We start from the raw sequence: 14,222 nt of genomic DNA on the forward strand, positions 1-14,222 counted from the left end.
CAGATGAAGGCCAAGGTAACATCACTGAACACATCGAATAGGTGTACATTTCATGACTTTCTTCACCCGACAGTTGTCCATGTTGCTGAAAGAGAAACCAAAAATAACTATAAATAACCAAAATGTTACTTATAACCAGGGGCAGAAACAAACAAAGATACAGTGTAAATACACTTTTTCCTGATACATTTTAGATATCTTTATTTCCCCACATTTTATAATCTGTCATTACCTACCACTGAAGTCTAGCTTGGCTAAAAATATGATGTAGTAAACTGAAAAACTAACATCAGCACTCAAAGTTAACAATATTACAACATTATCTTAAGCAGCATATCTGTAATGATTTACCTACAGTAGCTAATCACGGAGCATTTGAGGTTAAGAATTCCTTGTGTAATGTCATTTGCTTTTTACATTCACAAACGGATTAAACAAAATAAAATTAACTAACTAATAAAAGTAACTAGCATTATTTTCAAAGTCAAATTTCGAAATGATTATTTCACATTACCTTGTCTTTAAAGATGTCCATGCTTGCTGGCGGTGGTGGGTTGAGATGAGAATAACGAAAAATAACAATGCTCCTGCACAAGCCCTCAAGATTATTTGGGTCAACTCTAATAAGCCACATCACTCGTCGACATAAACACCTCCAGAACTACTGGTGTCAACTTTATTAAAATAAAATGGTCGGCAAGACACTAAGTATCACATTTTGGGCTTCATAATTATTTCTTGAAGCATTTAAGTTATTCTTTTTCTTTTATGAACCTGACAACAATGAGGACTTTAGCAAACAGATGTTCCAATCCACCAAGGATCTTTTTCAGGTCTGTTCCTTTGTGGGTATTTTGTGGGTCAAAGCTTTGTCGGCAAAACAAAGTCCTATTTGTAAACTGGAGACAGTTTCTGGGATCCTCTACTTTTTCATGAATGGTTTCTTTACACCTGTTTCCGAAGACTTATATATGAGTGTGCAGAAGTAGCTATCTCTATTAGCAATTTACAACATTGTGCATCTACCTGGCACATGCATGGTGGTTATAGTTGTTGTTGTGATCAGAGTGGTCGTCGTTTCCTCTTCTACAGGTGGCGAGGACATCGTGTTCCTTGACCGTGCCTGGATGTCAGCAGGTGTCGAACTCAAAGCGGTGGTGAGAACCCCAGGTGATATGACGGTTGCTGTGGACCCAGTCTGTCCAACGTCAGGGACGGCCTGGGTCGGGTTGGTGGTAGTACCTGCAAAGTCACAACAACAACTCATCAGTGTCTCCTCCTATGATGATCGTCACCCACATCATACTGTGGCCACATTTGTCATAGCCACAATCAACCGTGTGAACCCTAGCATACATATTAATAGGTAATCATTAGGCGATAATAGGCGAACATTTGCCGAATATAGCCGATCTAAGCTCACAACGTTGCGAGACGTTCTTGTACATCGGCTATTTTTGCCAAAGTGATATAGAGGGATAAAAGGAGGGGGGCAAGCTAGAATAGCCCCGGTGAACTAAGTATATAGGGCTTAGGTGGTTAACCATTTGAACCCAAGCATCACTATTCTGGGGGAACATTAGCCAAAAATAGCCAACACGTCGTGAGCTTGTAGATCGGCTATTTTTGATGAAGAGATTAAGGGTGTAGACGAAAGAAGCTGAAAGTTAGAGGGCTTAGGTGGTTAAAGGGCTGCAGAGATGTACCTGTGCCTAAAGCAGTGTGTCCTAAGTATTCTTTACTCTGTAGGGCTGCATGGATCAAGTCTCCCAAGGGATAAGAGTCTGGGGCTGGTGTGGGCGGAGTGTCAGGGTCAGGCGTCACAAAGCTCACTCCTGAAATGGGCAAGACTAATGATTTGTTAATTACAAAAAAAAAGAAAAGTAAATACATAAATAAATAACGAAGATGCTAAACATGAGAGATGTGTTGACTTGCAGAGTCTGGGAATGCATGCATTGAGGTCTAATCCAAGGATTTAAAAAATAAGTATTTTAAGGAACCCCAATTTGATTCCTTTATTGTCTACAGTATGAACTGTAGGTATAGCGATAAAAGTGAAACCCGGATCAAAATGGCCATTTATGTTCTACATAGCTGTATTTACATGCACCCCCTGGACCCCATGTTGAGAACCACTGGTCTGATCAGTGGCATGCACATAACTGGCATAATAGTGGTTATCACTGTAGTCAACTACACACACACACACACACACACACACACACACACACACACACACACACACACACACACACACACACACACACACACACACACTGTTACCTGCAACTAGGTGTAGCATGGTGACAGACAGCATCACAGCAGGAAGTGGGTACCCCATGGCTTTGGATGAGACTGAATGCCCTGCAAGATTCAAAGTGTGAAGAATGAATGATGGGAGAAAAATATTCTATCATCAGCTCAGTCCAAAGGTTTATCTTGCTACAGGGTTATCATAGCAGACAATGAAGTTGGCATGTGTTTATCACAAAGGTCCCTGCAGGAGAGGGAAAAAAAGATTCCTGACGGTATTTCTTCCATAGGAGCAAATTCTCTCACTGCGCTCAGGTATTAGGCATAATGTTTACATCATGCAGGCCACACTGATGATCCTGATTGATTATTACAAAATCATAGGCTAAATGATAGCCTATACTCAGTCAAAATGAATATTATTCATCCACCTGCTACAATGCATTTAAGCCTGCCTATTATTGCAGTTTTAGTTACAGCAATATAATGTGTTAACGACAGACGACAGAGCGAAAGAAACAAAGTGGCAAAAAGACACAGCCCCCCCCCCCCCCCCCCCTGCATTTTCTTCCGAAAATCTGCGATAACACAGGAGGGATTACGCTATTCCAACACTCACCGACCACCAGGCTCCTATAGGAGCCTGTGGTGGTCGGTGAATATTGGAGTAGCGTTGTGTATATACAACCCCTCGCGTTATGCAGCAGAAACAACATTTTAGCAAAGCCCGTTGTGCTTCTATATACGGCTTGATCCGTCGCTATTTAGGCGTTTCCTCGACGAAAATGCCAGCGTGGTGCATGTCAAATCCGTGATGGGGTCTAACACGATAGGCAGCAAACTGATCATGCGAATCCTCCATCCTCCATACGACGCGATGAAGGCCAGGTGTGATCATTGATCACACCCGGCCTTCATCGTACGGAGGACGGAGTCAAATAATGAAATACCATCAATCAACCATGTCTACACAGCGCCGTTATAAGAGGGTGACCAGCAGTACCCCTTACTTACCCCCGTAGCCTTAATAACGATCCGGTCCCTTATTGTTGTCGTTTCCCTTCAGTGTATCCTGTTGCTTTAGGGGGCCGTGATGTGACGATAAGAGGGGCTGCTGGTGAGATCAGATGCCCGTATAGCTGGTTGTTACCGTGCGCTTCTTGACGCATTCGGTTGTGATGTGTGTGTGTGTGTGTGTGTGTGTGTGTGTGTGTGTGTGTGTGTGTGTGTGTGTGTGTGTGTGTGTGTGTGTGTGTGAGAGAGGGGGCATTCGTGTTAAAGCAAGGTGCTTCGGTACGGGCGCTCCCCCTCGTGGCCGTAAGTAGCCACTGCACCGGGCTAAATGGGCAACGTCTACATCTCCATCACAGCCTGACTCTCCCTTTTCCCGGTGTTTCACCCAGGTGGGCGTCGTTTTCAGGCATAGTTTCTGTGAGGTTAAGGTTAGGGTTAAGGTTATGTTTAGGCATAGTTTTTTTATAAGGTTAAGGAAGGTTAGGTTTAGGCGTAGTTTTTATAAGGTTAAGGTTAGGTTTAGAAACTTTAGGCATAGTTTCTGTGAGGTTAAGATTATGGTTAGGCTTAAGGTTAGGTTTAGGCATAGTTTCTGTGAGGTTAGCCTATAGGTTAGGTTTAGGCATAGTTTCTGTGAGGTTTAGGTTTAGGCATAGTTTCTGTGAGGTTAGGTTTAGGCATCAACTCATCTAATCCCTGCTCATTTTGCTAGGGTGGGATGGCTCAGGGTATAGGACAGAGTACAGCAATGTGCAATCGGCCTGGTCTAATACACTGCACCACAAAGACACCCATGTACCTGTCAAACTACTTCAAAAACGTCAAAGACGTCCACAAGCACAACACCTGCGGGAGCTCTACAAATCACGTCCAACCCAGATTTGGCAAAAACAAGGGGTTAAATTTGTTCTACTGCTATGCCACCAAAATGTGGAATGCCCTACCAACAGTCATAATAAAAAAGTGTGAATCCTTACTCTCCTTCTAAACAACTCTAAAAGACCACTTACAGGTGGCTGCAATTTGGTAACAAGTCCAAGCCTATCACCAGACCCCCCCCCCCCCCAAACTGTTTACTTACATATTTTTCTTTTTGATTATTCGTTTATATGATGTTTTTGCATAGTATTTTTGTCTGTCATTAAATGTTTCGATGAATTGAATACACAGGACCCTAATGGAAACAAGCCATAGTGCTTTCTTGGGTTTCATTATTTCAGCAGACCTTGTAAAGAGAACTGTACTTTCTGTACTTTTTTTGCATGCATGCTGACTCTGAGACTGTGAGGTTACCAGGGTTACGTTTAGCTTTGGGCATAGAACCGCGCCCACCTGGGCGAAACACCAAAGAAAGAGGGGGTCCCCTACATCTCCATCACAGCCGAGCGGGAGGAGCTGTCCACCCTCCACGGTGCTGAAACAACAGCCATAACACAGTAAACGGAGGCGATCGGAGAGAAAGCAACGCTGTGCCCGTGTTGGTAACTACCTGGATGCTTATTGATTTAAATGCATGCGCGTGCCATAGGCTAAAGGCTTAATTTATGTGCTCGCGAGGGTGATGATGTCGCTTGCCAAAAAAGGACTGATCTACAAGCTAACAACGCGTCGCGACGCGTTGTTAGCTTGTAGATCAGTCCTTTTTTGGCACTCCCGCGTCACCGTTGTACTACGGAGTATACGTTTTTAGGCTTATATGCGTGCCGACTGCCGAGCCTTTTTTTTCCCTCTCTGCTCGGCGGTTTCCTGTGTAATGGATGGAGGGTGCGATGGTTTTATTTTGACGGGAACACGGACGGAATGCGGACTTTAACTCCAAAGCTGTGTTAGGCCCGGAGAACTGCAGCCAGGGACTGTCTGGCGCAGAGCAAAGATCAACATAAGAGCTCAAATAGTAGGGCTAGAATATGAAAGGAACATAAGAATTGAGTTGAGCTGCTGTCTTATGACACGCCGTCCTAGTGCAGCTATAATAACTCTATAACCACCATGCTGTATGCATGTGCGTGCGTGTATGCATGTGCGTGTTTCCTCGGTTGACAGTGCGATAGATTCCAAAACATGCTTATAAGGGTCCTCCCCCAAAACGCACGCACGCGCGCACGCGCGCACAAACACACACACACACACACACACACACACACACACACACACACACACACACACACACACACACACACACACACACACACACACACACACACACACGCACACACGCACGCACGCACGCACGCATGCGGGCAGCACACACTCAGGCAGGCAGGCAGGCAGGCAGGCAGGCAGGCACGCAGGCACGCACACACAGGCATGCACACAGGAGCACAGGAGGGTTAGATAACCTTCCTTAGACATAAATACGGTACAGTAGGATCCTGAGAAAACCAACACACACACACACACACACACACACACACACACACACACACACACACACACACACACACACACACACACACACACACACACACACACACACACACACACACACACACACACACACACACACACACCAACATCACTACAATCATTAATTGGTAATAGTTAATTTTAATCCATTTGTTATTTTTCTTTCCAAAAGGTTGACATGGTTGCATAACTGCTGAAAAGCATAGCAGAAGCAATTGAAATATGAAGTAATTCAAGGAGAGATAACTTATAGGTTTGCCCAGCAAGGCTTACCACGAAGCATAGACTGTATTACTTTCTATAAAGCCCCTTTCTATAATGGATTATAATGCATTATAACCTGCTTATAACACTGTTTAATTATACTTATAAACGCTCATAAATACTGATAATGACTTGTAAGATCAAGTATCATAATATTTAGTAATTGCTGATCACTCACAGATTTTTTTATTTTGTAAAATATAATAATATTTCTATACATTATAATACATAATGTATTATCATTTTCATAGTTGTAAAATGCATTATAATTATTGTGCAATGCATTATAACTGGTACGAATCAAGGTTTATTTGTCACTAGGCTACTCATACTGGTGCAAGAAGCGAAATGCAAGTAAGTGAGGTCCTCAAAAGTAGGCTACTGTGCCACAACAACATACTATGACAATAATAAAAAGAACTTCAAGAAAGCTTCAACAAGTACCCACATCAGCATAACGTAACATAACAATGGCAAGAGAGAAAAAAAAGTGTAGGTGTAAGGCAGTGGTTCTCAATGTGGGGTCCGGGGACCCCCAGGGTCCCCAGAAAAAGTAGTTAACATCACAATCATTTTAACCACTTTATCCATTTACGTTTTTGCCTTTCAAAAATAGCAGATCTACAAGCTTGTACATCTTGTACATCTGCTATTTTTGAACGTTTTTGAAAAAGATTGAAAATGTTTTGGAAAATCTTGAATAATTTTTGAATTTCTTTTAACAAAATCTCTTCTGGAGGTCTCTGGTACAAAACATTTTCAGATGGGGGTTCGCGGCCAAATTCAGATAAATTTGGGAGTCCTTGACTTGAAAAAGTTTGAGAACCACGGTATACACCAAGGTATGTAAATGTACAATAAGGCCAAGCTATTGTCTGCAGAAAACACTTATTACAGAAGCATTTGTACACAGCAGAAGCACTTACATACCACTTATATATACTATAGCAGAAGCACATGTATATACTACAGCAGAAGCACTTGTTTATAATAGCAGAAGCACAGTACCATCTGCAGTACATTGGTATAATGCATTATAGTGTGAATGTATGTCACTGTAAGTGGTTGGATGCTTTAAGTAAAGGAATGACATTCCTGAATGTTTAGGCAGAAAGCTTTTGTTAGTTGTTCTTGCATAGATTTAATGTAATATTTCCCCCACTTTACTTTACTTTAAACATCCAATAATACTTATAGTAACTTAAAATAACACTATAATGCATTATATCAGTTATTATAATTAATTCAAATTATTATAGTGTATTTCAACTATAAGAATTATACATGAAACACGTGTCCAGTTTGGTTTCTTTTTATTTTAGTGCACTGACTCCTCTCTCTCTCATTTCAATAAGGAAGTTGTAAGGGTGATATGTCAGTAACAATATATAGTACAACACAACAACATACCTGACATTTACTTTTTTTGTAGTGCATTGACTCCTCTCTAAACAAAGTTAAACAAACAACGTGATAACAAAAGACACCCACCTCATTCCAATACGGAAGTACAAAGGGAAGAGGTCGAGGTGTGTCAGGACTTTTATACAGGGGACAGGAGGAGGGGACTTAAAAGAGCTCTGACCACGAATGCACTGTATTATTATACATTATTATTATTATTTATTATGGAGAATAAAGTCAGGTAGAAGCAACAATTTGTAACTCATTTTGTGTAATTATATACTAACTGAACATAATGTATAATTGACACTGTTACACTTGCGAAACAATGTGTGCCCAGCCATTATGAAATAATATGATACTTTACCTTATAAGTCAAATGCTTTATAATGTGTCTTGAGGAATTGTTATAAAGTATTGGGAGTACTTATGAATGCTCATACTATAATTATACAGTGTTGTAATCAGATGTACTGTATATGGGCTTCATAGAAATGTTATTGAAATGAAGATTGAATTTTCTGCACTACAGTACACAGTAGTGCAGAAGCAGCTACAGTAGCAGCTACGGTTGAACAGTGTGGCTGGAAGGTTTGTCGTTGTGATGTGATTTTAACTTCTACCTGTTTACTTACTTAAGTTAACTGTGAGCAGGGCTTACATACCTGACCATGTAGGCCAGGTCTAATAGGCTTCATTAGTAACCAAAAAAGCTTCATAACCAAAAACAACAGTCTGTGAGTGATGCTTACTGGAAAAAGAGGATAGATGGAACCAGAAGTAAATCTTAGAGGGACAATTATAAACTCCCATGGGTGTAGCCTAGTCATTTTTACATTGTTTCATTTATAAACCGTGTAAGTGGAATTGTGTTGCTAGGGAACAATTTGGGTCCAAGGTAGGTGCTGATATTCACAAACACTGCAAGGTCAAATGAACATGAACCCATTTAGAATGTTTATGTCGTCAAGTGTGAAAAGATCTAGTAGTATTTGCTAATACAATAGCTGTATCCTTCTAATCTGTTACGGCCTGTACAATGTTTCTTAAATAAGCCCATTTGTCTCAGCTTCACATGCTAAACAAGTGCTGACTTCTATAGTAACTTGCACAGCTCACATGATTTTTACTGTATAGACAAACACACAAACATGTCAGCCATCTACTATATTGTTTGTTTAATATTCCCTTACTATTAGCAACACTATCCATTTTGCTGTATTTCTCATGGCCATTCATTACCATAACATCTGTACCTCCACTTCATTATTTCAGTGTTCCACAGCATCTGAATGATGCACTGGTTCGTGAACCCGCTCCCCTGGCCCCCATACGCTGAGTTGGGTGTCCAACCACTGAACGGGCTTCTGTGGACACTGCTGCTCCTCTTTCTGTGGTATTGTTATCGAATGGGCTCAGACCTGCCTGCCCCAGGCCGGACGCATGCTGGGAAGCACAAGTCGGGATCCAGGCGTGCCATGTTGTCCCGCGCTGGGAGCTGTGTCGGAACCGAGTGCAACGCGGGATCCAAGGTCCCTGGAAGTGATCAAGTCCCCTGCATCCCCATGGAAACAGGAGAGGATGAAGGACGGGGCTACCTCACTCCAGTGCTGAGTCACGCCTTATTCCCAGCCCAGGCATCTGTTGGAGGTAGGAAACTGTACGCTGCACTTCAGGAGTATGCCAAACGCTACAGTTGGGTGGGGATGGGCCGCATCCACAAGGGACTGCGTGAGCAGGTAAGAATATTATCCATGAAACCATGGGCTTGTGGGCACAATTTCCCAAAAGTAATGTCGTAGTAGTGTGTGTGTGTGTGTGTGTGTGTGTGTGTGTGTGTGTGTGTGTGTGTGTGTGTGTGTGTGTGTGTGTGTTTAACCTGAAGCCTATAATTTTGTTGTGAAGAGGGCATGTGAAAATGTGACATAACATATCTCTGCTGTCCGGCAGGAACCAGCTAACTCCAAAATGTTCATTTTTCAGGAAATGAAAAAAACAAAACAAAAATAGAGTTAGGAGGTTTTGTTCATCATTGATAAGAACAGCTGAATGGACCTCCAAGCTCACAATGAGGTTGGAGGTCAAAAGGGGGTGGAGCCTGGAGTCAGCAAAACCAGCTAACTCCACCCCCATTTGCTGGAGTTAGTTAAAACATGTCTAGATCGAGAGCAATTCTGTGGACACACATAGTGGCCAGTTAAATGCACTGCCATACTTTTGTGCTTAAGTGCACGGTTATCAAAAACTATATCAGTGCAAGCAAGCGTATACATTCACCAAATAAATGAAACTGATTTAATGAAAGAATGTCATCATTGATAGCTTACTCACTCTTACAAGTCTGTAGTAGGCCTAATGATTAAAGAAACGTATTCATGAATGCCATTTTACAGCTAGATATGAGGAAGGAGAAGCAACCATAGATTTGATGGAAGACATTTTCAAGCTGTTTCATTAGAAGTCACTAACTTACGATTGATCACACACTTCAGGTCAGGTTGAACGATCTTTCCACAATCCAGAAGCCTCATCTATTCTTCCTCCCAGACGTCCCAAGCATTCCGTTCTTCCCCCGGGACGCCCATCGCCATGATATTGATGTCTTGGAGGCCAACTACCCTGTCATCATGGCTGAGTTCCAGGCTGTTTACCAGAGAGGCGTCGACCCAAAATTAGGATGGACCTGTCTGGGACCAAAGGTAGTGAGGATAAGTCTTCTCTGTTTTGCAATTCATGCACGCACGCACGCACGCACGCACGCACGCACGCACGCACGCACGCACACGCACAGTTCAATAAATAAATAATTAAGGGATTTAAGTGTTCCTTCTTTGAATAGTTTACAAAGTGAAAGGAAAATGAGTGACACATTCTAATCAGGTTAGAAAAGGTGAACATTTAGCAACAGGGCTTACTTAGCCAACCAAAAGGTTTCTCTCTCTTTTCCTACATTTTGGCATGCATCTTTTTCCAGTGTTTTATTATTACCGTATTATACCATGTATTTATACTGTGGGACATACTGTATACTGTGGCATACTTCTATAAAGGTTACAGGAACAATTGGAGATAAAACACACTACAAAAAGCCATCTGTCTTTCCATAACACTAAACACTTGGTAGTCTTATATCATTTGCTGAAATAAGTTGCAAATTGCAACTTAGTTGTTTTACCAGGAAGATGTGTGTGTATCCAGGATGAAATCGTCACTCTCAAATAAACTACAATAGAGGAGTAGCGTCATTTGATTCAGCATTCCTATTTTTGCTCCAACACACAGCCTCCAGTTCTCACATCTTTGTTAAAAGATGGTCGGTTGGTTACCACAAATACTTCTAAATCCAGGCCTCAATGCTACCCACATTTATTTGACTTTCTTATATACAAATTGATTATACAGTATATATCTGATGTGGATTTTTTTTTAAAAGCAGTAATTATTTGGCATCTTTATGATAATAACGCTTTACTGACATGAACGTATAGACCAAACTCGATGTGTGTTGCAGGGGTCGGCAACCTTTTTGACATGAAGTGACATTTTCTTGACAGTCAGTGTGCCATATCAACATTAAGTTTAATTATGACAACACATAAAAAAGCCTGCCCATATACATACAAATATTTTCTTTCACATCAGGACATTGTAAGGATCATTAAACTCAGAAAAATAACCCTGACCTAATATCTCAGACCCCCACTCCATCTTATTCATCAGTCAGAGTTCAAAGTTTGCATACCTGGACACATCACGTTTTATTGACTCTGCCTTGTCTGCTTGATCTTTGAAAGCAAAAGAAAACTATTTCTCTCACACTTATGTGCCAGTGCTTACCCTCCCCTGTGCCAATGATGACACCCGTGCCTAAGGTTGTCCACCACTGGTGTAATGTATTGGTCAATTACTTGGTTTTAGAGATTGTCCACAGGTGTCTCGTCTCGCGTTATATGTAATGCATCTTAATGTTTCTTTCAGGGCCAGGCAGTGTTTTCCTTGTACAGTGCTGGTGTCTGTGTGGCAGCGAACTGTCGTGCCTGTCCCTGTACCTACCGGACACTTCTGTCTCTTCGTACGTTTATAAGCAGTAACTCCTTGGGAGCTGCTGGATTTTGGCTGCTACCTCCTGGAGCTACTCTAGGGGGCTCATATGGACCAACCAATACGCGCCTGCGTTGTCATCTAGGTAAGCAATTATGTGTGAGAAGAAAAAAGCTTTCCTGAAAGACTGTGGTTCTGACACTTGTTCACTTGTTCAAGTGTCTGGAAGGAAGGTGTCAGCATACCTAGGTGTTTGTTGCAGGTGCAAAGCATAACACGAACATACTGTAGGCTACTCACTCATCATCAACTGAGTGGAGAGACTCAATGCAACACTGCAGCTTGTGTACAGACCAATTTATTTCACCAATGTTTTGGACAACGGTAGACATTCCTCTTGGCATGTACGCAAGCTGCAGTGACACAATGACTGTCTTTATGCCACACTTGTTCAAGACATTCTGCAAAGAGTAGAAGAGTAGAGTAGAAACAGGGAATGTTGTGCTATGGTGGACTGGATTGAGGTCTTGTTTCTGCATCACGGGTGTCCCTGCTAAGATCTCCAATGTTACATGCTTGGAAACTCATGTGGACAGGTACATAGGGGTAACCAATTATGGATGGATGCTGGACACTTCTGAGTTTCCTGTCAGGAGAGCTATTCATAGTACTGTGGGGATGGTTGTGCTATGATCAGTCAGTGAATAATCCTCACAGATTTTCTAACAAAAGAGGACAAGTAAAGTCAAGTAACCTTCATTTACATGGCACATTTAAGAACAACAGGAATTGACCCAAAAGTGCTTACCAATCGAGGCAGATGACCAAAAAAAAGGAAAAAAGACACAATTATAATATTAAAAGCAAAGCTTAAAAATGTAAGAGAAACTGAATAAAACAAACAACAGATTAAAACGCTATTAGAGATGGAAATAGATTAAAAAAATGAATTAAGAGTGGCAAACAAAAAACATGGGTCAACCTCAGTACTAAAAGCAAGAGAAAAAAGTTGAGCCTTTAAATTTGATTTAAAATTGTCAATGGTGGGGAGAAGTTAATGTGAGACAGGAAACTATCCAAGAGCCTAGGGACAGCAACAAAAAATGTCCAGTCACGTTTGATTTTGAGGCAACATTGGGGAAATTAAAGTGACACAATAACTTTTCTTTAATGAATAAAATGTACATTTGTCCCATCTGTATGGTGTGTTAATACAATATAACTAATATACAATTGCTGTATTTATGGTCTCCCAGCTCTTCCATTGAGACATTTAGATACTGTGTCTAAGGTGAGACTGAGACATGACCTTTGACACCATCATGTTTTTGACACAAATTTTGACCTGACGGTCAACATTCAATTTATCCCCTGAGCAAGCAGGCAGGCTCTAATAGCTCAATGGTAAAAATGCCATCACTCAACACTAAAAAGTCCTGGGGTACGTGTCCATTGTGGTCATATGTAGCCTAATTGAATTTGACTATTATTCACACGTCCCCATGACGTAAGAGAAAAACGTGAACATGGATAATGGCTGAAAAGATTATGTTTAGCTGATAATGATCTTCCTTTTTAGGTCTGCAGACCCCACCTCTTTGTGAGCTGGTGGTGGGAGGAGAACCACAATGTTGGTCAGAGGGACACTGTCTTTTGGTAGACGACTCATTCCTCCACACTATCTCTCACAAGGGTCTGTAAATCTATAATATTACCCCCCCCCCCCTTCACACACACACACACACACACACACACACACACACACACACACACACACACACACACACACACACACACACACACACACACACACACACACACACACACACACACACACACACACACACACACACCCTTGATCAAATTATTTATTTTTTGTGGATCAACAGGAAAATGATGGGGCAGCATGTCTAAAAGGTGCTTTTGTTCAGCCGGTATCACAGTAATCCATTTTGACTTTATAAAATACTCTCAAATTAAAGCCCTTTGTAGATGAACCTGAGTTGAATCATTTAATTTAATCTGTGGGGTGAAAGTTACAGGACCAGGTAAAAGCTCTCAGGGCAGGATTTTTTTTCCCAGCGCCCCAAATCCTGAGAAAATGTTGACTTGGCAATTTGTCATGTCAATAATAACAGTAAAGAACAACCTCAAGTGTAATATTACCCGGTGATGCCCGTGGTTGTAAAATTACAACGTCACCTTTAGCTATTCTAATTCTAAAATAAATGTATGTAGTTGTTTTTTAACCACATTGCTCGTTTTCAAGTAAGTCCTCAAATGGTCAAAATTACCTGAACTGACGGAGAGACCCCTGTTAAGAACAAACACTATGATTACAATTACAACTTTTTTTGGTGCAAAATGTTGCATACTGTATATCTGTGCTTTACTGCGTACTGTATACACGTGTAACAACAGTAGCATGACATAAAAACTGTAATGTGTCGTGCATGTCTGTTTTTTTTAAGGGTCTGCAGACGATGGACCACGTGTCATTTTCAGCGTTGATCTCTGGCATCCAAATGTGGCTGCGGCGGAGCGACAAGCCTTGGACTTCATTTTCAGCCCTGACCTCTGAATTTGCTCCCGCAAAAACCCATAGACGACTCGTAGGGGTGCCTTATCTTAGCCTTGCTTGTTGTGGGTCATAAAATCTCAATGTTAACATCATTCCAGCCAATGAATCACTGTGTGAATCTACCCTAAGCCTGATTCTTAGTTTACCATACGACAATGTTGCATACCGAAAATGGCACATGTACAAGCTTGCGACGTGTCACGGTGCGACATGATGTGAGCTTGTAGATATGCTATTTTCGGCACGCGACACTGTT

The 14,222-nt window shown here is 41.5% G+C and overlaps 2 protein-coding genes across 2 annotated transcripts in view; one reads left to right on the plus strand and one right to left on the minus strand.

Moving 5' to 3' along the window:
• Positions 1-2,344, minus strand: part of sez6l2 (seizure related 6 homolog (mouse)-like 2) — a gene marked incomplete at its 5' end in the record, with an annotated part of 29,510 nt that extends 27,166 nt beyond the window's left edge. Inside the window, 3 exons of the mRNA XM_084070648.1 lie at positions 1,027-1,242; positions 1,707-1,835; positions 2,287-2,344. Coding sequence (XP_083926774.1) covers positions 1,027-1,242; positions 1,707-1,835; positions 2,287-2,344 — 403 coding nt within the window. The remainder of the gene's footprint in view (positions 1-1,026; positions 1,243-1,706; positions 1,836-2,286) is intronic.
• Positions 2,345-8,639: 6,295 nt separating this feature from the next.
• Positions 8,640-13,966, plus strand: asphd1 (aspartate beta-hydroxylase domain containing 1; the record flags this gene model as incomplete). Its single annotated transcript, XM_084071425.1, has 5 exons — positions 8,640-9,083; positions 9,837-10,043; positions 11,323-11,530; positions 12,965-13,078; positions 13,857-13,966. 5 exons carry the CDS (start codon positions 8,640-8,642, stop codon positions 13,964-13,966), a joined length of 1,083 nt encoding a protein of 360 aa, XP_083927551.1.
• Between the last annotated feature and the right edge of the window lie 256 nt (positions 13,967-14,222).

The sequence above is a fragment of the Gymnoscopelus microlampas genome (assembly GCF_963454915.1).
Source record: "Gymnoscopelus microlampas genome assembly, chromosome: 11".
Taxonomy (NCBI): domain Eukaryota; kingdom Metazoa; phylum Chordata; class Actinopteri; order Myctophiformes; family Myctophidae; genus Gymnoscopelus; species Gymnoscopelus microlampas.